This window comes from Sebastes fasciatus, chromosome 2 (genome assembly GCF_043250625.1).
Source record: "Sebastes fasciatus isolate fSebFas1 chromosome 2, fSebFas1.pri, whole genome shotgun sequence".
Taxonomy (NCBI): Eukaryota; Metazoa; Chordata; class Actinopteri; order Perciformes; family Sebastidae; genus Sebastes; species Sebastes fasciatus.
The window spans coordinates 5912041-5937835 of NC_133796.1; the positions used below are offsets into that span (position 1 = coordinate 5912041).

Consider the following 25795-nt stretch of genomic DNA (forward strand, 5'->3'; position numbering starts at 1 on the left):
GAACGCGCATGTGTGACGACCCGCTACATTTTTACGCTTAAAAAGTTACAAATAGTCCCTTTAATTGCAATTAATCACATTTTTTCATCTGTTCAAAATTTACCTTAAAGGGAGATTTGTCAAGTTTTTAATACTCTCATCAACATGGTAGTGGGCAAATATGCTGCTTTATGCAAATGTATGTATGTATGTAAAGAGCCGGCTCTTTGAACCGGTTCGTTCCCGACCCTCACATCTCTGTCTGGTTCCTGTCTCTCCGTCACATCTCGGGGCTCCCTGTCCGACGATACAAACACCCAGCTAGCTGCTTTAGCAAACTTTAAAACTAAGTTACTGTAATATAGTTAGACTATTTTAAATACATTAGCGAATCAACAGGGAGTTAACAACAATGCCTGCAGTTTCTAAAGGTGATGGGATGCGAGGCCTGGCCGTGTTCATCTCTGACATCAGGAACTGTGAGTTTGTTTATCACCTTCAGAGACTCTTCAGGCTCAGAACAAGCTAACTAGCTGGCTGCTGGTGTAACGGTGTTTAGCTCAGCTGTGGAGCCGGCTGGTTTACACAACATGTCAACAAGTGTGTCTTTGCTTCTTTTTGTTTATTACCCACAATATTGGTAACTTTAACTTTACTATTAGTGAGTTTAGACGATCACTCAGCTGGCTAGTTAGCCGTTAGCTTCCAGTTGCTATGTGGAAGGGCGTGGACCGCACAGCTAACTGGAGATAAACTGAGCTTTTTATGGTCTTTATTGTTTCTAATTTGTAGTTTTTAAATGTGAATTATCTCTAACATCATTTACACATTGTAAACTGACAGTTTTAGTGAGGAATATTTCAGGTTTTGCGTCCAAAAACAGGACTAATGCACTAATGATGAACAGCTGTGTGTGGGGTGTTTTTACTGTGGGTTGCCAGGTTTGCTATCCTAAAAGTGAGCTCTTCAGAAACCGCCCAACAACTAAGAGCTTAAACATTCCCACTGATTATACGCGTCCAGCTGCAGACCTTCAGCCTTCAGAGGAACTGAGTCACACACAAAAAAAACCACACATCACATATTCATACTGTGCATTCAAGCTGTATTTCTCCACGGCAGAAGTGTTGCCAAATAAGTTGCCTAACAACATTTCCGTTTTCACAAAAGTGTTTATGGAGCATTTTAGACTCACTCACAGACTTTTTGCTGAGTGCTGCTCAGAGTAGGAATTGAATGGAAGCAACATTACACAGTTGACTTTCACATCCCATAATTAGGATTTATGATCTTGTAATCAGGACAAACCTTTAGTATAGTTATTATATAAAGATCTTGTAATTATATACAGCTTTAGTATGATGAGAATACCACCACCTGAGAAAACAGGTGATAGTTAGAGATGACTCAACCTGGTTATATCTGCTTTTATTTCTTCCTTGGTTTGCGGATTTGGAAGATATGGGAATTACATGTTTATTTTATTTATTTATTTGCACATATATAAAACTGCACAAAATCCAGTAAATGAAAAAGAAAAACAAGAAATGTGTCAGGAGAAGTCAAGAAGCCACAGGCTTATACAAAGGGACCTCCCCCCAACCACAGGAGAAAAAAAAACAATAACAAAAAAGGAAGCAAGATCTAAACTAACACAATTTTAAAAATAAAACAAAAGTTAAACAACAACAAAAAGCACACAAAATGTGCAGAAAAAGCTAACCAAACAGTGGAAAACAATCCGATAAATACAATGAAATACATACAAAAAAAAATTCCGTTTTCCAAAAGTGTTTATGAAACATTTTATGAATGGCAGCAACATTGCACTCACACAAAAAGGGGAAAGAAAATCAGACATTATTATGACTTTCACATCCCATAATTATGATTTATGATCTTGTTATTAGGACAAAACATTAATATAGTTATTATATAAAGATCTTGTAATTACACAGCTTTATTATGATGAGAATCAGGTTATGAAATTACCTGATTCTTACGTGAGATTACCTGGTAAAATCGCAGGGAAAAGGCTAGGGATGGGAATGCAGAGTTTCCGGTTCCCGTTGAGAACCGGTTCCTAGTTGTCCGATTCCTTGGCATTTCATGCCTCTGTGACTCTCGATTCCTCTTATTGATGCTTTCCAACAGTTACCCATGCGTAATGACACATACGCACGTTGTATCATGTTTCAATTTGTTTTGGACCGGGGCCATGGCAGAGAGAAAAAAAAGTGCCCAAAAGCATGGTGCTACTACTACTACTAAACCTGAGGGGACACACCCTATATTTCCCTGATAATGCTAAACTGTGAACAACAAATCTGTGTTGAAATCAACAGGAGGATGGTTAGTAACGTTACCTGTTAGCAGCCGGTGGGCAGCACAGTCCTGCTTGGCTAAATAATGGAGCTACTAACGTTAACGGAGGTGCCATTGAGTTATAATATGGTACGTTCAAGCTCTGCTCTGTAAAAATTACTATTGGGCGAAGGTAAATTACAACGTTATCATGATTCAAATGTATCTCGTAAAATTAAGTTTTTTTGGCGAGTAACTTGAATAAATCCAGAAGTTTGTAGGAGATGTTATCACAGCAATATAGAATAGATAATAGAGAGGGAATTATGACCTGTTTAACTTCCTAACCATAGCTCTAAGCAGCTTGCCAAGATTTTTTTTTAATCAAAGCAAATATTTAAATAATCATAATCATTTGAATTGTGTGTTTTTATGCAAATAATCACTATAGATGACATTAGCAAAGTACAGTACAGTACTGGTTAGGCTACAGTACCTTGAACAATTGAGCTCCCCCGGAATCACGGTGTAATTCGAACACTGTAATTTACCGTGCATATAATGTTTTTTATGTAAAATATATCGAACATTGAATGACATCAGATCTAAAATGTTATTTCTTAGGCAGATAAAATGTCTGAGTGTCAGACAAAAAAAAATACTTGCCTGTCACAGTGGCAGGAAGTGAAAAAAGTTAATTTCAGACCCTGATGAGAATACTTCTTGTAATAATGACCTCTTTGCCTGATAATTGTGAAAACAAATATTTAATGTGAACAGTCATCACCACCTGAGAAAACAGGATGATAGATAGAGATGACTCAATCTGGTGAAATTTGCTCCCTCGGTTTGAGGACTTGGACGATGTGGGGATGACATGTTTATGTCAACATTGCTCAGACGTTGTAATTTGTTGGGCATGTCCAGTCACAACACAAAGATTACACTGATCTACTTGTTGTCTTGCCAGTTCCGGCTACTTTAGGTCATTTCACAGTTTCCAGCTGAAGTTTTGCTGTTTCAGTGTATCCTGTCTCAGGGTATCCTGTTAGCAGCTGTCAGCAAGTACACTTGGGGCCCAAACTGTTTCCATAGCTATGTGATTCCAATGCCGTGGCTACAGTATCTGCCATAGCACAGCACAGGTGTTTATGATCACTTAATGCTGATGCAGCATCTGTGCTGAAGAGGTTGGTACACGTACTCTCATAAAAGACAACAAGGCTCGGTCAAAACCGAGTATATGTCTGGACCATGTACGGTCAGTCTGTGAATTTGTGGCTACATTTTTATACAGTTAGTCAGTAGTCATGTCTATAATGTTAAATCCAGCGGTACATGTCCACTAGGTCGGGCGAGGATACTAGAGGACGCGCTGCTCCACTCAACTGGCCGTTCAAGCGGTGACGTATACCCGATCGTGGAATCCACCTGACAGGAAACAGGATGGCATTAACTTTCTGTTATTCCATCTAAACAATCCACCAAAATCTACTGCTGAAAACATTTTAGAAAGAAATGGGCTTTGCCACTGTTGAATCTCATTTAGTTTTAGAACTAGATCACCTAGTTTGACAGCTCGGTCCAAGTTTCGTGAGCCGGAAGACGTTGCGCTGGACGGGCTCATTTGCATAAAGGACTGTTCCCCACCTTTTCATTTTGAAAGAGCAACGGCCAATCAAGGACACGGGTCTTGGGGTATGGGGCATACTGTGACACATGCGCAGTGTAACTGGAGCTGCGGTCGTGCGTTGCGATTGGTTCAATTTCGGCGAGTGCAGACCAGATTTGACTGCGCATGTGTTTTGTATCCCAAAGATATGATGCGTTGATGATGTGTGACCTCTCCTCTTTCCACCCTCCTGCAGGCCAATCGTGTAACTTCCTCACTCAGTCACTCAGTGACAGTCTTTTGCATTCGTAGGGCTCACCCTCTGCGATCCAGCCAAACCCTCTTTGGATCCGCTCACCACAATCCACTTCCTCAACACCAAAACATAGTTAACATTTTTCAAAAAATCTCTGTGCTCTTTCCTAAATGACCCTACTGCCACAACAACCCATAAACTCAGTTCCTATGCCTGCATTCATAACTAGAGATTCTCATACAGATCTCATAGTAATGAGAGGGTTTGTTTGTTTATTATGAGATACAAAAATCTCAAGGTAATGAGATACTGATCTCATAATTGCAAGATACAGAATGCTGTTATGTCAACATGGACCTTAATCTCAAAAGGAATGCTTCCGGCACCTCGTTGAATCCATGACACCAATAATTCAGGCTCTTTTGAAGGAAAAGGGAGGCTCCTACCTACCCAGTGCTATAAAGTTATACCTAATAAAGAGGCCACTGAGTGTAGCTGATATGTCTCCGTATCATGGAGCTCCACTGTCCTCTATAAAAACACATAAAAGAGCCATAACGTTGTATTAACTGACAGTCTTTCATTGTGATGTACACAGCAAGTGTAGTTTATTTCTTTCAGCCCGTAAAAAAGGAGCAAAGCAGTGTAAACAAGGAATAATTATGATTTGTTGAAAGCGCTGAGTGATCACAGCACCACTAACATGCACAAATATCATGATCTATTTGCAGGTAAAAGTAAAGAGGCAGAGATTAAGAGGATAAACAAAGAACTGGCAAATATCCGTTCCAAATTTAAAGGTAAGTGAACAATTCTGACTAACCAGGACAAACTTGAGTGCATGGTATGGAGGGCAACAGCTGGGGTGGGTTTGATGAATGGAATAAAAAAAAAAACGTTGCTTTCCATGACACAAGTTTCCCTGTTGCTGTTTAATCCGCTTCGCTCACACATCTGTGTCTCGGCTTTCCAGTTTTCTTCATAGTTTTTTAACGTCTGTCTCTGTGTCTGCTCTGTTATTAGTTCACACACCTCACTGTCAATGTGTCTGTCTTACTCCTCTGTTGGTGTTGTTTCTCCTGCCACCTGTTCCACGCTGTCTATAATTAGTTTGCTCCAGAATTAAGCTGCCTCCTCTGCCCATAGTGCCCAGCAGTCTGGCCTGTGTTCATTCTAGCTTATCTCTATGTGCTCTCCTGCCACCGCTTTATGCCAACGTTTGACCAAATATGTTTGACGGTGATTGTTTTTCCTATGTGTTTTTTGAAAGGGGGTGGGGGGGAGGTTACAGACATCGTTTGACAATCCATTAAGCACTTAGATTCAAGCGTACTGACTGACACTTTTTACTATTGTGTTTTAGTGCCTTGTGGGGTAGCCCAAGACCTCAGTGGAGCTCCTGTTATGCATTTGCCCTTGGGATGAACAGTTTTAAGTGTGGTAGTTTTGTGTAAAATGATTGATTTCTTAAGTAAGTAGCCGTGTAATAAGCGGGATAATGTACAGAGAGCGGGTCATTTTTGTGAAATAAACCCCTTCAGGGTGATGCTTCACGTCGGGGGTTTATTTCACAACAATGAGCGGCTCGCTGTATTTTATCACTTACATAAAATGCCTTGTCCTCCATTACTTACTTGTTTGGTATAAAATGACTGAAGGCCCACTTTACTCACAGGGCAACTTCTGACCCCTGCGTTTGTAATTTCATTCATTCATTCAATTCCATCTTTGTGTGTGTGTATTTGCATGTGTGTTGATAGGAGACAAGGCTCTAGACGGCTACAGTAAAAAAAAGTATGTCTGCAAGCTGCTCTTTATCTTTCTTCTGGGCCATGATATCGACTTTGGACACATGGAGGCTGTCAACCTCCTCAGCTCCAACAAGTACACGGAGAAACAAATAGTAAGTTTGTCCTCATGTTCATCCAGTGTCTAAAGTTGTCATGCACATATGTTTGTGTGAAGGGGTTTACAAATATATTGACATATATCGTTTCTTCTTTTATTTATATGGTGGAATTGAACTTAAAAACCGTGTTCCCATTTTCAGGGTTACCTGTTCATCTCAGTGCTGGTGAACTCTAACAGCGACCTGATCCGTCTGATCAACAACGGCATTAAGAATGACCTGTCCAGCCGCAACCCGACCTACATGAACCTGGCCCTGCACTGCATCGCCAATGTGGGCAGCAGAGAAATGGCGGAGGCTTTTGCCTCTCAAATCCCCAGCATCTTGGTGGCAGGGTTTGTACATACACATTAATGCACAGAGATTTTAACTGGCTCCAAGTCTCAAACAAAAAGCCAAGTTGTAACTGTTAAGCTGGTCATGCACTGTACGATTTTAGCCCGTTTCTGGCCTGAATTTTTAGCCGCACGACTCATTTTAGAGTCGGACCGAATTTCAGCTTCGTCGAGCGTCGTTTGCCGTGCAGTGTACAGGGGGGACCGAGGACCGATTAACTCCTCCTGACCGGCCGTCGGACAGTCGGATGAATTTCTGACATGTCAGAAATTTTGGTCGGCCGACTACAGACTCTCGTACCGATTCCCCAACGTCAGCGCCTTTTTTTCTCCTCTTTTTACAGTAATCAGAGTGTAGCTATCAAGATAACAATATAGGCTACACTAGATATAGCTACTAAAACGTAGGTAGCTTACCTCCAATTCTCTCTGCAATGGACAAGCCATTGCAATGGTCCACGTTTTCCTCGCCACCTGTGAGTCCATATAACGTTACACTGCTGCCTCTTTTTTTTAGACGTTTCAGAAGACAGGATGGTACAGATGATCAAGGCAGCATGTTTCTTCCTCGTTGGCATTGTGACCCGTACAGACCTCTGCTAGCAAACAAACCTTACCTGCCTCGGAGCTTTCAAACTAATCTTTATTGACAACGGTCAACAGCCGTATAGTGTGAGCACTCAGGTCGTGGCTGACGATCGGACCGTACAGTGTGAGCACATAAATCGTGAGCTTTGGCTTCGCAATCGCAATCGATCTACTCGTACAGTAGGAGCAGGAATTACACGACAACATTTCTAAAATCGTACAGTATATGCCCAGTTTTAGTCATAAAATGTGAAATTGTGACAGTGACCATTTGAATTGTATGTATTGGATTATGATGAATGAAGTTGTCTTGTACTTGCCTCTACCAGGGACACGATGGACAGCGTGAAGCAGAGTGCGGCACTATGTCTACTACGGCTCAACAGGACCTCTCCTGACCTGGTGCCCATGGGTGATTGGACAGCACGAGTGGTCCATCTGCTTAATGATCAGCACCTGGTAAGACTGTACCCATGTCCCGCTTCCATACTACATACTGATTCTAAGCAAGTTTTGAGTGTGGGGTGTGTTCACTAGGGGGTGTAACGGTACACAGGAGTCACGGTTCGGTACAGCGGAAAAAAACCCAGATGCATAAGGATCCGTTTCTTTCTCATTTATTTTGAATAGACAGTAGTTTCAAAGACAGACTGTTTTCATTATAAAGATAAGAAACCTTTCAAACACTTCTGTATTACCCTCTATGAACACTGTCCTGACACTTTCCCAAAAGGCAACGGGTCATAATAGGCTATAAAACTGAAAAGCATCTCTTATGGTACGTGTCCACAGGGGAGTTTTTTATTGCGAGGGATCGCCTCGCATCCCAGCATTGGACGCTTGATGAACTTTCTTCTATATTTCACGGAAATAGTTCACCGAAATGTGTTTCTGAAAACATTTTATACGAGAAATAAGCCGTGCAGCTGCTGAATCTGTCTTTATTTTGTATCGACAAGGCTTAGTTTTAAGGTTTCTCGGGAGTTTCCAGAGGTGTTGAGTCACGTTGGACGCCTGTGATTTGCATAAAGTACCCTAGACCTCAACTTTATGCAAATGAGGCGCAGGCGACGTGACGCTCCGTCTCTCGAATCGCCACTCCACGCTACTAGAATGCATTGCACGGCTGCTTACATAGACAATGAATGGGAAGCGTGGAAAGGACGGAGCCTGTGGACACGTACCTTTACGCTATAAAAAAGAAAATACAGGTTGCTTTTTCCTCGTCCCGCTGATCGGCACATCTGGGTGATACCGTCGAATATGCGTTAATATGTGTTTCCATTCACATCTCCTACAACGGTGGAGCATCACTGACACGCCGTCCTCGTCTTATACACGGCTCTCTCTCTGTTGCTGTTGTAGCTGACCGGAAACGCGCAGACGGGTCTTCCACGTCCGGCGTTCCATTTGCGCTTAACGTAGTGTGACTGACTCGCACGCCAATCTGCTTGTTGTGCTAACCTTAACAAATGTTGCGAGCGGCGTACAGCTAAAAAACATTTTAGCTTGTAAATTTGGTTCCGCATTATATACATCAATCTACATCCCATGTATTCTGCATGCACTAAACTGTGACTCCTGTGTGGTGATGGTTTGGCACAAATACACAAACCGTTACAGCCCTAGTGTTCACCGAGTGACAGAGTATACTCAAAGCAGACAGTATGCACACCAAATACAGCCGATTTTATTAGTGTGTTTGAGTGATGCACACTATTCTCCCACAATGCAATGCACAAAGGAAATGGAGTTGCTCAGAGCTGGAAAAATGTACACGTACTGTATCATTTCCTGTTAGTATGAAATGGTAAAGTATGTTGATTTTCTGGTGTACTAACTGCTAAAACAGTATACTGTGATGGTTAGTATGTAGTACATACTGTATAGAATTAGTATGTATTATGTTTTTGGGATGCGGCGTCTGTTTCTTTGGTCAGCTCACTCTGAACCTGAAACCCAGTTCCCCAGGATGATGAAATAATATGTCAGTTGGTAAGCTATAATTCTTATATAAAGGTGTGTCTGTCTGTTGTCAGGGAGTGGTAACAGCAGCCGCCAGCCTTATTACCACTCTAGCCCAGAAGAGTCCTGAGGAATTCAAAACATCCATCTCACTGGCTGTGGCCAGGCTCAGTAGGGTGAGTGTCTTTCTCTAACTTCACATGATATCTTAATCTCACTGAGGTCAAAGAGAAAATCTGATGTTTTAATGTGTTATCTTGTCCTTGCTCGTCCAGATCGTGACTTCGGCATCCATCGACCTACAGGACTACACGTACTACTTTGTTGCTGCACCGTGGTTGTCCGTCAAATTGCTGCGCCTGCTACAGTGCTACCCTCCACCTGGTATGGTACAGTACAGTTCTGCAGGAGAAATTATGACCCAGCGTAGAAACACACAGTAGCATCACCTGTGAAAACTGTAGTAGTGTCTGTAGTAATCAGCCAGCTTTAATGGAACTCCCTGGATTGACAGTTACACATGTCATTAATCCTCTCTGGGCATAATTCCAGATTGACTAATATTGATAACCCAGAAATCCTCTCATTCAGACTAATAACATTTCTCCTGAGCTTCCAGTTAAAGGTATAATTTTGAATGCCCTTCACCTCTTATGTTCACCCACCGTTAAAGATGGACAGACACATTTTCCCTTTTAGTAAAGAATACAGTTGCATGAAGTGATTTTTGACACCAGAGGGCACCAGAGCACAAAAAGTAATAAAAAAAAAATTCAGCAATGAGCTTTGAGATAATATATCAGTTTATCTAATTATTTTGGATAATGAGGTGACAAAAAACATTGCCTGAGTTTAATTAGACATCCAGCAGAAAACCAGGAACATGTGCGTTGAAGTCTGTAATGTCTCTCTTTGTAATGTGATGTTACATAGAGTGATTTGATTCATCGTTAATATAAAAAATGATGCCTTATTTTGGAATTAATGATTTGATAAGTAAAGGCTAGGAGGCGTTAAGAACATAGTCTGTGTCATTGCAGAGGACGCAGCGCTGCGAAGTCGTCTGACAGAGTGTCTGGAGACCATCCTCAACAAAGCTCAGGAGCCACCCAAGTCCAAGAAGGTCCAGCACTCCAACGCAAAGAATGCTGTTCTGTTTGAAGCCATCGCCCTCATCATCCACCATGACAGGTTGGTGGTTATAATCACTATATCAAGCTTTCTGCTGGTCGTCGAATTCTTGGAATATCATGGAATTACAGAGGTTTGATCTAGACACGAAAAAACAGGACATTTTGATTAAATGGGGTCACTGGGTAGGCTTTTAGCATATCTTGTGTGTATCCCAACATGTTGTATTAGATGTCAGTTTTCAGTCAATCTGTAGACACCAGACTGTAACGCTGCATTAAAAACATCATTAACAGAACTCTAAGCTTTATCTGTAAACTTCACATCGAGGTCACGAGGTAAACCCAGCTGTCATTAGTTCACATTCTTTTGTCGTGTAGCATTTTGTGGGTTGTTGGATGTTGAAATGTGTGTCTGCAGCTAGTCGTTGTGTCTTGCCTCTCAGTGAGCCCACCCTGTTGGTACGAGCCTGCAACCAGCTGGGCCAGTTTCTGCAGCACCGGGAAACCAATCTCCGTTATTTGGCTTTGGAGAGCATGTGCACACTGGCCAGCTCCGAGTTTTCTCACGAGGCAGTAAAGACGCATATAGATACTGTGATCAACGCTCTGAAGGTGAGTCCTTCATCAGTAGTGTGACTTTTGATGAGCTTTTGCAAGGTTAATGTGAACGTGAGACATTTGTCATATATTCATGTTCATGTTTGTTTTTCTGTACAGACAGAGCGAGATGTGAGTGTTCGCCAGCGGGCTGTGGATCTGCTCTATGCCATGTGTGACCGCAGCAATGCCAAGCAGATTGTGGCGGAGATGCTAAGCTACCTGGAGAACGCCGACTACTCGATCAGAGAGGAGATAGTGGGTCATCAGTACAGGCCTGTTCACCATTTAGTCCTTCTGTGTGTGCGGCTCCCCCCCTTAGCCGGTTGCTTCTCTTCCTCAGGTGCTCAAGGTGGCCATCCTGGCAGAGAAATACGCCGTGGACTACACCTGGTACGTGGATACCATTCTCAACCTCATCCGCATGGCCGGTGACTATGTCAGCGAGGAGGTGTGGTATCGTGTCATCCAGATCGTCATCAACAGAGATGAAGTCCAAGGCTATGCAGCCAAGACCGTCTTTGAGGTGGGCATGAGGATTTATTTAATGCCGTCACAGATCAGTTGACTGCCTCCCATTAATTGTGGGAAGCCAAAATCGTTATTTCGATTAATATTAGATTAATTGTGCAGCCATAGAAACCAATGAGGGATTGAATCCTTGTTGCTGCACTATGTTGAGGTATACATAGAAAATGTTGGCTGGCTGTGAATTCCTAATGTCGTTATGCCTTGTGATCACTTGTAGGCCCTGCAGGCTCCCGCCTGCCATGAGAACCTGGTTAAGGTGGGAGGTTACATCCTGGGAGAGTTTGGCAACCTCATTGCTGGTGACTCACGCTCCAGGTAAACAACAGCCACTGTTTTTTTGAATATCATATATTTTTTTTGCTTGAGTTCAGTTGGTGTTTCAGCTCAGGGTTGGTTTAAAAAAAAAAAAAATGTTCTCACTAGCTCCAAGCGGTATTCAGCCATGCAGATGGTTTGGGTTTTATTTTTCCAAGTTTTGGGATATCTGAGTAGAATTTAGTTTTTGGTGCTAACAGCATTGAAGATGACATTTTGAAAATTCAACAGCAACGTCTCTTCCAGAAAAGTATCCCAGTTACTCTCAGACCTCACTTTTCTGAGCTAAACGGGACACTTTTCTGAGCTAAACTGGGACACTTTTCTGAGCGTAACGGGGACACTTTTCTGAGCGTAACGGGGACACTTTTCTGAGCGTAACGGGGACGGTAACGGGGACACTTTTCTGAGCGTAACCGGGACACTTTTCTGAGCTAAACGGGGACACTTTTCTGAGTGTAACGGGGAAACTTTTCTGAGAGTAACGGGGACGGTAACGGGGAGACTTTTCTGAGCGTAACGGGGACGGTAACGGGGACACTTTTCTGAGCGTAACGGGGACGGTAACAGGGACACTTTTCTGAGCGTAACGGGGACGGTAACGGGGACACTTCTGAGCGTAACGGGGACGGTAACGGGGACACTTTTCTGAGAGTAACAGGGACGGTAACGGGGACACTTTTCTGAGAGTAACGGGGACGGTAACGGGGACACTTTTCTGAGAGTAACAGGGACGGTAACGGGGACACTTTTCTGAGAGTAACGGGGACGGTAACGGGGACACTTCTGAGAGTAACAGGGACAGAGGAAAAAGACACATTTTTGATTTTGGAGTGACCTGTCTGTTAAGTGAGAAAATATGTAAGTATTTCAAACAAATACTGCTGACACCAATATGTTGTCTTCAAACTAAACATGGTGCCGTGTTTACCATAAGAAATGAGCAGAAGGAGCTTAATATACAAGGGTAATATTGAGCTGAACCTGAATGTTTGGAGGTTTTACAGTGTCGTGTTGTCTTCTCCTCCAGCCCTCTGGTCCAGTTCAACCTCCTCCACTCCAAGTTCCACCTGTGCTCCGTGCCGACCCGGGCGCTGTTGCTGTCGGCCTACATCAAGTTCATTAACTTGTTTCCAGAAGTGAAGGGCACGATCCAAGACGTGCTGCGCTCAGACAGCCAGCTCCGCAATGCTGACGTGGAGCTTCAGCAGAGAGCTATCGAGTACCTGAGGCTCAGCTGCATCGCCAGCACTGACATACTGGTTAGTGAGTTTTACTGTAATTAAAATACTGATTACACCGAACTCTTATCAGTCTCACACACATTCAAACTTTCACAGACACAGATCACAATGTCATATGCTGCAAACACCGCCCCTTTCGTGTGAACGCGCTCATAGCCAGATTGAGACGCTGTTATGGCAGACATGAAACACTTTCTAACAACTAGATTTGTGAAATCTATCCATTGCTAATTGGACAGTGGTGCAGTAGCTGTCTGTGTTGCCCAGGCCTGAAGCTTTACGGTACCGTCTCCCTCTCCGTGTCCCCTCTACAGGCCACAGTCTTAGAAGAGATGCCTCCTTTCCCAGAGAGAGAGTCGTCAATCCTGGCCAAGCTGAAGAAGAAGAAGGGCCCAGGAAACCTGCCAGACATCGACGATCCCCGGTGGAACGTCAACGGCAGCACCGAGCACAGCGACAACACCGAAGACACAAACAAGGTAACCCCGCAGTGGTGCACTGAAATCTAGCCTGTACAACTTGAGATTTTTGTATTCAAACCCCACCCAGGAAAAACATTCATTCTTAACAAGTAAAGAAAACATATTCTACTTATTATTATATATTGTTCATTACTGCTTTATCTTTCTTCTATTTTACCATTTCCTTGATCTTTACCTTTGCTTGTCTTCTCTCCTTCCTTCTTTACCCCTCTATCCTTCTCCTCTTTCTCTTCCTTTTCTTTTCTTTCTCTCCATCAGTCTTCTCCTTCACTGGTGGCAGACCTTCTTCCTACCAACAGACCTCGCCCTGTCTCCTCTAGTCCCACCATGCTCTCTGCTGGGACCATGGTATACTGATAGCTAGAGACAACACATAGTATGATAAATTACATAATCATTCATTACCACTGGAGTGGCAGCTACTTTTGTCTCTTATATATCCTAAATTATATTAGAAGCTCCCCTGCTCGTCATTGTTCTTTCCACTTGCTCTCTGCTTTCTGACATAAACCAGCTCCGAAGAGGTTTGTTTTAGGATTCTGTGGTCAAGACATTCGAGACCAGATATTGACCACTGTGATTATTGTTATTAAATACAGCCGATCTAATACTGGTGATTTGCTTTTCCAGAATATAAATAAAAGACAAAAAAAGTAGGGCTGTCAATATATAAATATTAAAAATATTTAATCGCAATTAATCGCACATTTTTTATCTGTTCAAAATGTACCTTAAAGGGAGATTTGTCAAGTATTTAATACTCTTACCAACATGGGAGTGGGCAAATATGCTCACTTTATGCAAATGTATGTATATATTTATTATTAGAAATCAATTAACAACACAAAACAATGACAGATATTGTCCAGAAACCCTCACAGGTACTGCATTTAGCATAAAACAATATGCTCACATCATAACATGGCAAACTGCAGCCCAACAGGCAACAACAGCTGTCAGTGTGTCAGTGTGCTGACTTGACTATGACTTGCCCCAAAACTGCATGTGATTATCATAAAGTGGGCATGTCTGTAAAGGGGAGACTCGTGGGTACCCATAGAAACCATTTACATTTACTGATCTGGAGGTCAGAGGACAAGGGACCCCTTTGAAAATGGCTATGCCAGTTTTTCCTCACCAAAATGTAGCATAAGTTTGGAGTGTTATTTAACCTCCTTTGCGAAAAATGAAGCCGTTACAATCTCCGAAAGGTCGATTGCATTGATGCGTTAAAGAAATTAGTGACGTTAAAACGAATTTGCGTTAATGCCTTATTATCGCGTTAACTTTGACAGCCCTAATTTCATTACTCAAAAAGTGAATTCAAGCTTCAGTTCAACTTCAATGTTCAAGCTTTAGAAAGCAGAGAATTAAATAGATTCTGTTGGGATTGTATATAGCCTGGCACTGTGGCCTCATATTTATTTAGTAATTGTATGTTAGTGTGCTTTGTTTGTGGATACCGTGTGTTAAAGTGGATGTTTGCTGATGTTTCTCTCCCAGGGTGCCGCCCACCCCTTCACAGACCTGCTGAATCTGAACTCCCCCCCTCCATCAGGAGCCAGTCTGCTAGTTGATGTCTTGTCTGACATCTCCAGCCCTGCATCCGCAGATGTGTCCGAGGAAAACTTTTCCAGGTGGGACTTTACTGAGAGCTTGGTTCATGAAATTAGTGTGGTTACACATCCTGTAGGGTACTCCACCTTGCATTAAATATTAAAAAGAAAGTTGGATGACACACAGGAGTCAATATCCAGACTGCAGAGCATAGTTTGGGTGTTTTGAAGTGAGGTACTTATCCATAGTCAGTGTATTACCTACAGTGACTGCCTGAAGAGAACAGGGCTGCAAACTCTGTCGCCTCTGATTTTATTTATGTTTTATGATATTTCAGTGGTTTTACTCTCTCGGTTTTTATGTGTTTAGTTTTTGGTTTTTAGTAAATTTCATTACCGTTGTGTTTTAAATGTGTTCTGTTTTTATTGTAAAGCACGTTGTAACTGCGTTTTGAAAGGTTCTATATAAATAAAGATTATTATTATTATTACAGTAGATGACGGTCGGCATGCCTCTAGTTTGGAGAAACAAACAGGAGTACCAGTACGTGAGTAAAGCAATGTACTGCTGTGGACGGGGGCAGCAGCAAAACGTATTTTAGACACCTGAAGGAATCAATATCAGTGCAAGTGTACGCTATATTTAGAGTATTTTCACCGCTTTATCTTGCTGTCGGACAGCCCTTTCCAATGGGGAACTGAAGCAGTTATCTTTGTGTGACTTTGGTGAATCCAAACTAACCTTTTAAAACACCAAATTCACACAATAACACAGACAAACTAACCGATCGAGGCAGCGGAAGACCAGCAACTCCCTTGTTCTACGAGATAAAATGACTGTTTTTGTCGATGAAGTCCGGTGGCTTTGAAGAGAGCATGATGATGGATATAACTGCTTCAGTTCCCCGTTGCAAAGGGCTGTCTGACAGCAAGGTAAAGCGGTGAAAATATTCTAAATATAGCGTACACTAAAACTGATATTGTTTTGTTTTCGGTGTCTAACGTCTGTTCTGCTGCTGCCCCCGTCCACAGCAGAACATTGCTTTGCTCCCGTCCTGTAACTCCTGTCTGTTTCTCCAAACTCCATCTACTGTAGGTAATACACTTACTATGGATAAGTACCTCATACAACCCCACTTCAAAATAATCCAAACTATCTTTTTAATATATTCTATATGTACATATCTGAACTGCCTGGCTGCAACTCATGAGTGTGAAATCCCCTTTTTGCCCTTTTCCACATCTGAGAAAATCTTCTGCTAGCGTTACAGTTTGCCGTTAACCAACCATGTGGGTTGATGAAGTGCAAACTTTTAAGATATTTTATATTAAACAAAGATGGAAGTTCTCAAAGGTCTTCATTGTAAATGTGTGCTTATGAATTCCAGGTTTATTTGTAAGAACAACGGTGTTATCTTTGAGAACCAGCTGATGCAGATTGGACTGAAGGCTGAGTACAGGCAGAACCTGGGTGAGCAGCTTTATAACACTATTTGTCTCCAATGTGCTTGAGTTCTGCATCAGTTACTTTTGAGGAAATGTCATCAGATATTTTTAAAGGATACTTCTGAAAGGCTAGACTTAGAAATGAAAAGATGCAGACTGCGTTTAGTAATTATTAGAGCTGTCAAAATTAATTTGCGTTAACTTTAACGCCACTAATTTCTTTAACGCAACTTGTGATTTTTAGACTGTAGCAGGCTCAGTTTTAAAGCTAGAGTGAAGATACTGGCATCATATAAGGAAATCCATCGTTACCAACCATGTCATACTAGCTTGTCGCGAAAGAGGCTAAATAACGCTCCAACTTGCGCCACATTTTGGCGAGGAAAAACTGTCATGTCCATTTTCAAAGGAGTCCCTTGACCTCTGACCTCCAGATATGTGAATGTAAATGGGTTCTATGGGTACCCACAAGTCTCCCCTTTACAGACATGCCCACTTTATGATAAACACATGCAGTTTGGGGCAAGTCATAGTCAAGTCAGTACACTGACACACTGACAGCTGTTGTTGCCTGTTGGGCTGCAGTTTGCCATGTTATGATTTAAGTATATTTTTTATGGTAAATGTAGTACCTGTGAGGGTTTCTGGGCAATATATGTCATTGTTTTGTGTTGTTAATTGATTTCTAATAATAAATATATTCATACATTTGTATAAAGCATCATATTTGCCCACTCCCATGTTGATAAGAGTATTAAATACTTGACAAATCTCCCTTTAAGATACATTTTGCACAGATAAAAAAATTGTGATTATCTATTTGAATCGTTTGACAGCCCTAGTAATTATATGTTGTGGGTGCTGGTCACATGTGATTACTTCAAAAAGAATGAACTCAAACATAGTTTACCTGCTGTCGTCTCACAGGTCGCATTTATGTGTTCTGCGGCAACAAGACATCTACCCAGTTCCTCAGCTACACTTCATCGGTGACCACTAGCGACACACTCAAGACTCATATCCTTTTTCCACTGCTTGGTAACTACTTGTTACAGACTAGTTTGTGCCATTCCAGCCCACAGGAAGCACTGATTGGGGTCATATTTCTTGAGAAGCACATGCACATCATTTCCAGTTCTTGTGCCAAGTTTCATGTTTCTAGCTCATTCCAGCTCACGGCAAATTGAGCTGCTGTGGCAGACAACGAATAATAATAACACCTCTCAGAAACTGATTGCAGCTCCTACCTTGTGACTGGAAGTTTTTTTCTGTCTCAGAATGGTTTGATTTCATTCATGAGGATTATATCTGACAGATTATAGCACACTCAGTCCATTTTACCTGCTGAAATTCCTCTAAAGGACCATTACAACAAGTTTCATGTTTCTAGCTCATTCCAGCTCACGGGAAATTGAGCCGCTGCGGCAGACAACGAATAATAACAAATCGGCTTGAACCCTAATTAGACAAAACTGACCATGTGAATGGGTGTGAATACTTTCCAAAGCTGCTATAGATATGTTGGGATGTATGCTAGTGTACCTGAGGTGTCTGTAGAATCCTTGACCTATCGTCTCCACAGATTAATGTCCACGCTAAGCCGGTAGACCCCACAGTAGAAGGCGGAGCTCAGCTCCAGCAGATCATCAACATCGAGTGTGTTACAGATTTCACAGAAGCGCCGGTACTCAACATCCAGTTCAGGTTGGTGTCTGAATGCACACTTCATTTCTTTCCTGTGTTTTAGTCAGTTCTATGTGTGCTAATATCCGACTGTATGTGTGTGTGGACAGATACGGTGGAACTCTTCAGAACATTGGAGTGAAGCTCCCTGTGATGCTCAACAAGTTTTTTCAGCCGACAGAGATGACATCCCAAGACTTCTTCCAACGCTGGAAACAGCTCGGAGTGTAAGTTCTCACCACCGTCTCATGGCTCCTGTCAGCATTCGTCTCTTTCTTTAACTGTTTGAGATGTCGTTCAATTTCATCGGATCAACAATGATCTGAAAGTCAACTATATATTTAGTCTGTTTTATGGCTGAAAGGTCTTTAGTTGTTAGTTAGTATTGTCATACAGTAGGTCAACAGTGGCTGTTCTTATCAGAAGGTGTTAACCATGTTTTAACCATCCACCCTCTTTTTTAAGAGGGGTGGGAGACAGGGGATGTTCAGTGGTAGATAAATAGTCAGCAGTAGATGTCACATAGAAGTGGTGTACATCATCTGAAAGCTGGAAGATTAATTTGAGATGCAGCTCTAGTCATTACTAAGAAATACAACTGAATTAATAAATGAATTAAATTGTGAAAGTGTTTAAGAGCGTAGAACTAGATTAAAAATTCAGCCCACAACAACCTCAGAAAGACAGAATAGAGGTCGGGCCATTCGAGGTTTTAAGGGGTTAATGTAATGTGCGCAAAAACATGGCAAATTATCTTTGGGTTTTGGACCGTGGGTTGGATGAAACAAGCAGTTAGAATATGTTAACTTTGACTTTGTGAAATGGGAATTTGTGTGGACATTTTATGGAGTCCTGGCGATAAGTGTTTATCTTCTCTCTCTTCTCTGTGTCCTCAGTCCTCAGCAGGAGGTTCAGACAATCTTCAAAGCCAAACACCCGATGGACAGAGATGTTACCAATGCCAAGGTAAAGAATCTCTTATTTAAGGGAACTGCTAAGCTGTACATTAACTCATTTTGACATGCTCCAGTGTGAGCTGATTAACCACTCTACATCCACATCATAGAGACAAATCTGCATGAATGATTTGATGCGTTGTAGTGCTGAATTTATAGCAGCTTTTCTGAAAAATGGCGATGCCGTTTTTGACCCTTTTTTGTGTTATTTTGCACAAACCTACAGTCGTTTTTAATCTTTGATAAATGTTGAGTTAAATGTTGGGGTAATTTGGCAGTAATTCCAAAGAAATTTCAAAGAGGTTACTTGCTAATTATCACCTAATTACCTTGACATTTTTCGGACCTTTAAAAATGAAGTGTTACCTTAAACAACACGCCCCCCACCAACGCAGCCCCCCTGTGCTAATTGAACACAGGGCTTTTTTCAGTTTGATTTCCCGCTAACTTGCTTGTTTTGGAGCTTTACGCAGATTTGCTCAGTAGGGCGGCTGTGGCTCAGAGGGTAGAGCAGGTTGTCCACCAATCGGAAGGTCGGTGGTTCGATCCCCGGCTGCTCCGGGTCACATGTCGATGTGTCCTTGAGCAAGACACTTAACCCCAAATTGCTCCCGGAGGCATAGCCATCGGTGTGTGAATGAGTATTTAGATTAAATCCTAATGGGCAAAGTTGGCACCTTAGTAGCCTCTGCCATCAGTGTGTGAATGGGTGAATACTGACATGTAGTGTAAAGCGCTTTGAGTGGTCGGAAGACTAGAAAAGCGCTATATAAGTCCAAGTCCAAATCCATTTGACATGAAACTTTTCATTTTTTTTAGCACTTATAGGATTTCTCATTCATGTCATGGCTTAAAATAAACAGAATGGTAAATGGACTTGCATTTATATAGCGCTTTTCTAGTCTTCCGACCACTCAAAACGCTTTACACTACATGTCGGTATTCACCCATTCACACACACATTCATACACTGATGGCAGGTGCCAACTTTGCCCATAAGGATCTAATCTAAATAGAACAAATGAGTAAGTGGACATTGAGTGGAGATTGTTTTGTCAACCGCTGTTTCCAAAGTCAAGAATGAACTGTCGAGCAGCAGACATGGATGAGATGTACAAACACAAGGAAAAATAGTAACCGTATTGTACAGTATACGCATTTCACTGACACTCGACTGGTTGGCGGAGGCATACAGCCACGAGGCGGTAGGCCTTATTCTAGTTGTGTACATACTGTATAATGATAAAGTTTTTGTTTTATTTTGTAGATCTTAGGTTTCGGTGTAGCTCTGCTGGACGGGGTGGATCCTAATCCTACAAACTTTGTTGGAGCTGGAGTCATTCACACTAAGAACACTCAGGTGGGCTGCCTCCTCAGACTGGAGCCCAACCCACAAGCCGAGGTAAAGACACACACACACTCACTCATCCTTGTATTGAACCATCATATAGCCTGTGTAACTGTGTGCGTGTGCGTGTGTGTGTTTTCTATTCAGATGTACCGTCTCACCCTCCGGACCAGCAGGGAGTCTGTGTCTCAGAGACTGTGTGATCTGCTCTCTGACCAGTTTTAGTCTCAGCACAGCACCAGCATTTCAACACCTTCACTCTCCTAGTCTCTCTTTAGATAGGACCTGATGTATTGTACAGTGTAAATTCTTTTTTTTTTTTATTATTATTTGCCTTACTCCACATGTAAATGAATTGAAATGTATTTTTCACACATAGCTTTACTAATATATCACTGCTTTAAACCCGCCTTGTGTACTCAACGCTGAGCGCCTTCGCCGACATGTTGGCAGAGTTCTGAACAGTTTTGAAATGGTGTGTTTTCGGAGCTTGGGTACTGCCTTTTTCTATCCAAACATTCAGTTTGGAAGCATTATTGAGAATGAGGTGGTTGAAAATGTCATTAAGATCCCAAGTTTACCAATGATCTCAACAATGATTTCAGTTGTTCTTATAGCCTTTCTATGAGACATGTATTCTTGTAGTGCTCCAAAGAAATATTGCACACAACCGGGAAGCTTTCCTCGACTTCTCACCCCGTTTTGCACTCGTTAGGTAAAACATTTAGATCCCATTAATTAGAGCTACGGAAGCCCTGAGAAGCATGTGAGAAAAAACAAATCTGGTGATCTATTTTCTAAGTCTAATCTAAATTGTTTTCTCTCCCGTGTTAAGGAAAAACTAACTTTTGCAGGATAATCTTTCTAAGTTCCTTAATTATTATTTTTTTCATCTATGAAAGAGGTGGGAAAAAAATGTTTTGCCAGGATAATTTTTCTGTTTGTCATTGTAATACTCATTTTGGCCACCAGAGGCTGAAGTACCAACACTACTCCATGTTCTAAATAGGACTAAAAGCATTCATGTTTTCTTAAGGGCTGTCAGTTGATTAAAATAGTTAATCGCGATTAATCACAAATTTTGTATCTGTTCAAAAGTCAAGTATTTAATACCCTTATTAACATGGGAGTGTTAATAAATATATATATTTATTATTGGAAATCAATAAATACACGTCTGTAAAGGGGAGACTCATGGGTACCCATAGAACTCATTTTCATTCACATATCTTGAGGTCAGAGGTCAAGGGACCCCTTTGAAAATGGCCATGACAGTTTTTTCCTCGCCAAAGTTTGAAGCGTTATTTAACCTCCTTCGCCACATGCTGGTATTACCAGGTTGGTACCACTGGATTCCTTAGGTTCTTTCTAGTTTCTTATGATGCCAGTATCTTAGTACTCTAAGAAATTAGTGGCATTAAAACAAATTTGAGTAAACGCGTTATCACGTTAACTTTGACAGCCCTAGTTTTCTTCAAGGTGAGTTTTATTTTACACAGCTTGCCAACACGTATTATGTGCCTCATTTTTACAGTGCATTAAAACTCAGACAAAAGATTTTTTTTCACCTGTTTCACAGATAGAAAATTTCTTTTAAGGAACTTAGAAAGATTATTCAGGCAAAGCTGCTTTTTTCACCTGTTCTTAAGTCATAAACAGAGGAGAGAAAACAATTTAGATCAGACTTGATTTCTCACTTGCCTCTCAGGGCTTCCGTACAGAGAGATTTAGATGAGAGGACATTTACTTCAATGTCAGATTTCTTACTTATTTCACCAATTTTACACGTCTGACATCTCAGGAGGAAAAGCAAAGCTTTACATTGTGGTATTTTTGAGCAGATAATAGACTTTGGATGCTACAATTTTTGTTCTGTGGTGGGAATCTTTGAGCTACATTGTCCGTAACGTTTACACATAGAATTCAGGCGCTCCAATAAAATGGCAAAAAAACATAACACTAGGTAGCAAAAGGATATCAATTTCTGATATTTATGAAATCCATCATCTGATTTCTTTATCTCCACACAGTTGTGCCTGTGAACTTTTGTTACTCTTTCAACAGCAGCCTTCAAATAGACTAAAAGATGTATATGTATAGTCTAAAGCACTGCCACACTGTCACACTACTATCACCTAAATGCATTTATTCACAGAACACTGCCAAACTGGTAATATTTCTATATTTCAATATCATACGATGTATTTTCTGTTTTTATAAAATGTACTTTTACCATAATCCTTGATGGCATATTTGATGCTCAGCATAAAGACTCGCTTTGTCTGAAGAAATCTCCCTACCGCCGCCTCTAAAGCAGCGTACAAACGACAAGCTGTGGTTTTAAAAAGGGGGTTATGTGTGACAGCAAGACTCCAGGAAGTCATTGTGCCCGGCAAATAGAAATAGTCATGACCCCCCATAAAACCGTCTGTTGACTGTAGCTTCATATTTAACAGACAAACTATTCTTTTAAAGAGCTTTCATTCAGAAATATTGATGAAAATTAACAAGACTGTAAGAATAAAATGTAAAGAATGTAAGAATAAATCTTTGTAGATTGTGTTAAAAGGGTTTTGGCCGATTCATGAATAAGGGTATCTGGACCTGAGAAGCTTTACTGTGATGTTACCATGTTTTAACCCATAACCATTCATCCATTTATGTCTTGTAGGATATAATAATCATATCTGTGCCGTCTGTTGTTCAGCAGCTTATAGAGTGCTACAGGAATGAGTCCTAAAACACAGAAATGAGTTTGCATTTTAGCACTTCTGGTTCCCTCGTCTGGAAGTCAATGGGTTTTTTTAATTGGTTTTTAGTTCGATGCATGAAATAAGGTCTTATTTTCTGCAATAATCCAAAACCAAAAGGAACAATCCAATTGGCTTTCTGCCGAGGGAACCAGGGCGATGCTTATTTCCTGGTTGGCCTACAAAAAGGCGTCATCCCTGGAGCACTCTAATTTCAAGAAAACAAATTAGGGGAGGTGCAACTGTGTTTTTTTTATGAATGTCAAGGGAGGAAATTTCATATATTTTAACAATAAATAGAACAAAGTATAGCTGTGAATGACCACTTGACAACAAGCACTGATGTTCTTTCCATCCTGCTTTGGATACAGTACCACGGAAAGGTCCAATGAATACATGTTTAATGTCAGAGGTGTTACTCGGACGGACAAACCAAACAAAATATTGGACTTTTATTAGCTAGGTTGCTGGAAACACGACTCCAATGAAAAGCTGATGTTGCTCAGAATTAGCCGGATGTGTAATGAAGCTACTGTTAGCTAACAAATTTGCAATTTGTTTGGGTCTTTATAAGGTGATTATGTCAATGTTGTGTTTACAGCTAGTTTCCAAAAAAACAAACAGTTAATGCAGTTTTTAAAGCAGCTACGGGTCTTGTTTTCATATTTTTGTCCGGTATTGCTCACATTAATGGTTTACCCCAGGGTCCAAATTGGGCCACCAAAATACAAGCCACAGATGGCTTTTCATCTAGTCCAATCTTAACCAGTTACCAGCCTCACGGTCTCTGCCATGAACCTAATTCGGGTAATAAGTAAGGGATAATGTACAGCGAGCCGGTCATTATTGTGAAATAAACCCACTAGCTGTACATTATCCCGCTTATGACACGGCTACTTACTTAAGAAATCAATAATTTGACACAAAAACGGTCCGCCAGAGTCCGACATCAGAACTGCTGCCATAGCAACGGTCTGTTATACATAGCAACGGTCTGTTATAGAGAAATAACAGACCGTAGAACGCTGGGATCGACCATTCAGAATCTAGTATTCAACAAAGCCGTGTAATAATATTGTATTTGTTCACCTTCACTTAAATCTAGATGCAATTTAGGCTGCTTTTGTCAACAATTGGTGTTTTGGATATATTTTGAAAACAATATTACCAAACAAGCTGCCATTTTATGGTCAAAAACACAGATACAATATTCAGTAAACTTTGTTGTGTTCACTCATATCATTGACTCATTTAATTTGAGAAATATTTGATTGGCATGAGTTGTATTCAGTGGTGGTTAGGGATAAGGGAGGTACTTACCTTAACGTCCTCATCGGTGACATTGAAATGAGAATTTGTGTATTTGATTGTCTGACTGCACTCTTTGCAGGTTGCGATAACCTGTTAATCTAACATTTATCTTTGGTTATTTGATGCAGATATGAAGCTTTGTATGCTCATGATGTGTTTTCTATTGCACATGTAATATGGTTTTGCTGGCATTGATGATTTTGGCTGTTTTTGTATTGAATTGGGTGTTTTTTTAAGTTGTGATTGGGCTGGAAACTGTCACTCTGATGTGGCAACACTTCTCACTGGACTGTAACGTAAAGCGGTGTTCAAGTGGAGCACAAGGCAACTATACTGCAGATATTTGGGCCTAAACCATGACATTAATACCTAGTTTGGTTCCTTGGTATAATCCAGCACACACTCAGTGCTTACTGTCAGTTACCGTACCATTATAAACTTTACAAATTGTGACAATGCTGATGTGTTTTTTGTGTGCCTTCTATTCTAACAAGTGTTCGGTCTCTGTGCCAGACGGCTGGATATCTTGTTGCTATTTAAATGTAATGTCATTTCAACATCCAAAAGTTGTTTTTAGAAATAAAAAAAATCAGCCTTGTAAACAAATTAAAACATATTTTTGCTTTCTTATAAATGGAAAAAGATTAATTAGATTTCTTCTGTGGAACCAGCTCCCAGTTTCAGTCCGGTAGGCAGACACCCTCTCCACATGTAAGAGTAGGCTTAAGACTTTCAGTGTTGCCAGATCTTGTGAGAGAAACAAGCCTTCTCTGAATCATTGAGGTGTTCATTTGCAAACAGACGGGCCTGTACATGTGCATTCTTGAGTAGGGGGACATTGCGGGCGCTGCAGGATTTTAATCCATTACGGCGTAGTGTGTTACCAATGGTTTTCTTGGTGATTGTGGTCCCAGCTGTCTTGCGATCTTCAGCACCAACTGAAGCAGCATGGCCACAGCCATATATATATATAAATATATATATTGTTCATCAACCTATAAAATGTGAACCTCTAAGCAATGACTGTCAATGTGACAATGAGACACACTGTTCTGCCACCTAGAGGCGAAATTAAAACCAGCTGTCAGAGAATGAAGAAGCTGGCAGATTTATCTACTGTTACTATACTGTATGTATTATGAAAGGTTTAAATACTTACCCTATACAAACAAAGAATAAATAAAATAAAATAAATAAATATATATATATATAATTTATATAGAAAAAAAATATTTATATAATTATATATATATATAATTATATATATATATTTTTATATATATATATTTATTTATTTTATTTTATAAAATGTTTGAAAAAGAAATTGAGAAATGTTCGAATAAAAGTTTGAAATATGTCCGAAAAAAAAGTCTGAAAAAGATTTCCCCAAAAAAAGTCTAAACAATGTCTGAAAAACGTTAAAAATAAAAAAAAGTATGAAAAAAAGACCGTAAAAAAAAATGTCTGAAAAAAAAGGTTTGAAAAATATTGGGAA

The 25795-nt window shown here is 40.8% G+C and overlaps 1 protein-coding gene across 2 annotated transcripts; it reads left to right on the top strand.

The window, feature by feature from the left end:
- Positions 1-253: 253 nt before the first annotated feature.
- On the top strand, positions 254-22512 carry LOC141783044 (AP-2 complex subunit alpha-2-like). 2 transcript variants are annotated; one of them, XM_074659970.1, is made up of 23 exons: positions 254-458; positions 4883-4951; positions 5912-6054; positions 6202-6395; positions 7313-7442; positions 9023-9124; positions 9224-9332; positions 9989-10139; positions 10525-10693; positions 10799-10936; positions 11022-11204; positions 11427-11524; positions 12555-12786; positions 13083-13247; positions 13509-13598; positions 14754-14887; positions 16195-16277; positions 17180-17268; positions 17832-17956; positions 18046-18162; positions 18832-18901; positions 20159-20293; positions 20387-22512. In XM_074659970.1, the coding sequence occupies exons 1-23, from the start codon at positions 392-394 to the stop codon at positions 20462-20464; spliced, it is 2871 nt and encodes a 956-aa protein (XP_074516071.1). In that variant the 5' UTR covers positions 254-391; the 3' UTR covers positions 20465-22512. The 2 variants fall into 2 exon arrangements, with proteins under 2 accessions (XP_074516071.1, XP_074516082.1); XM_074659981.1 differs by lacking the exon at positions 13509-13598.
- The last annotated feature ends 3283 nt before the right edge of the window (positions 22513-25795 follow it).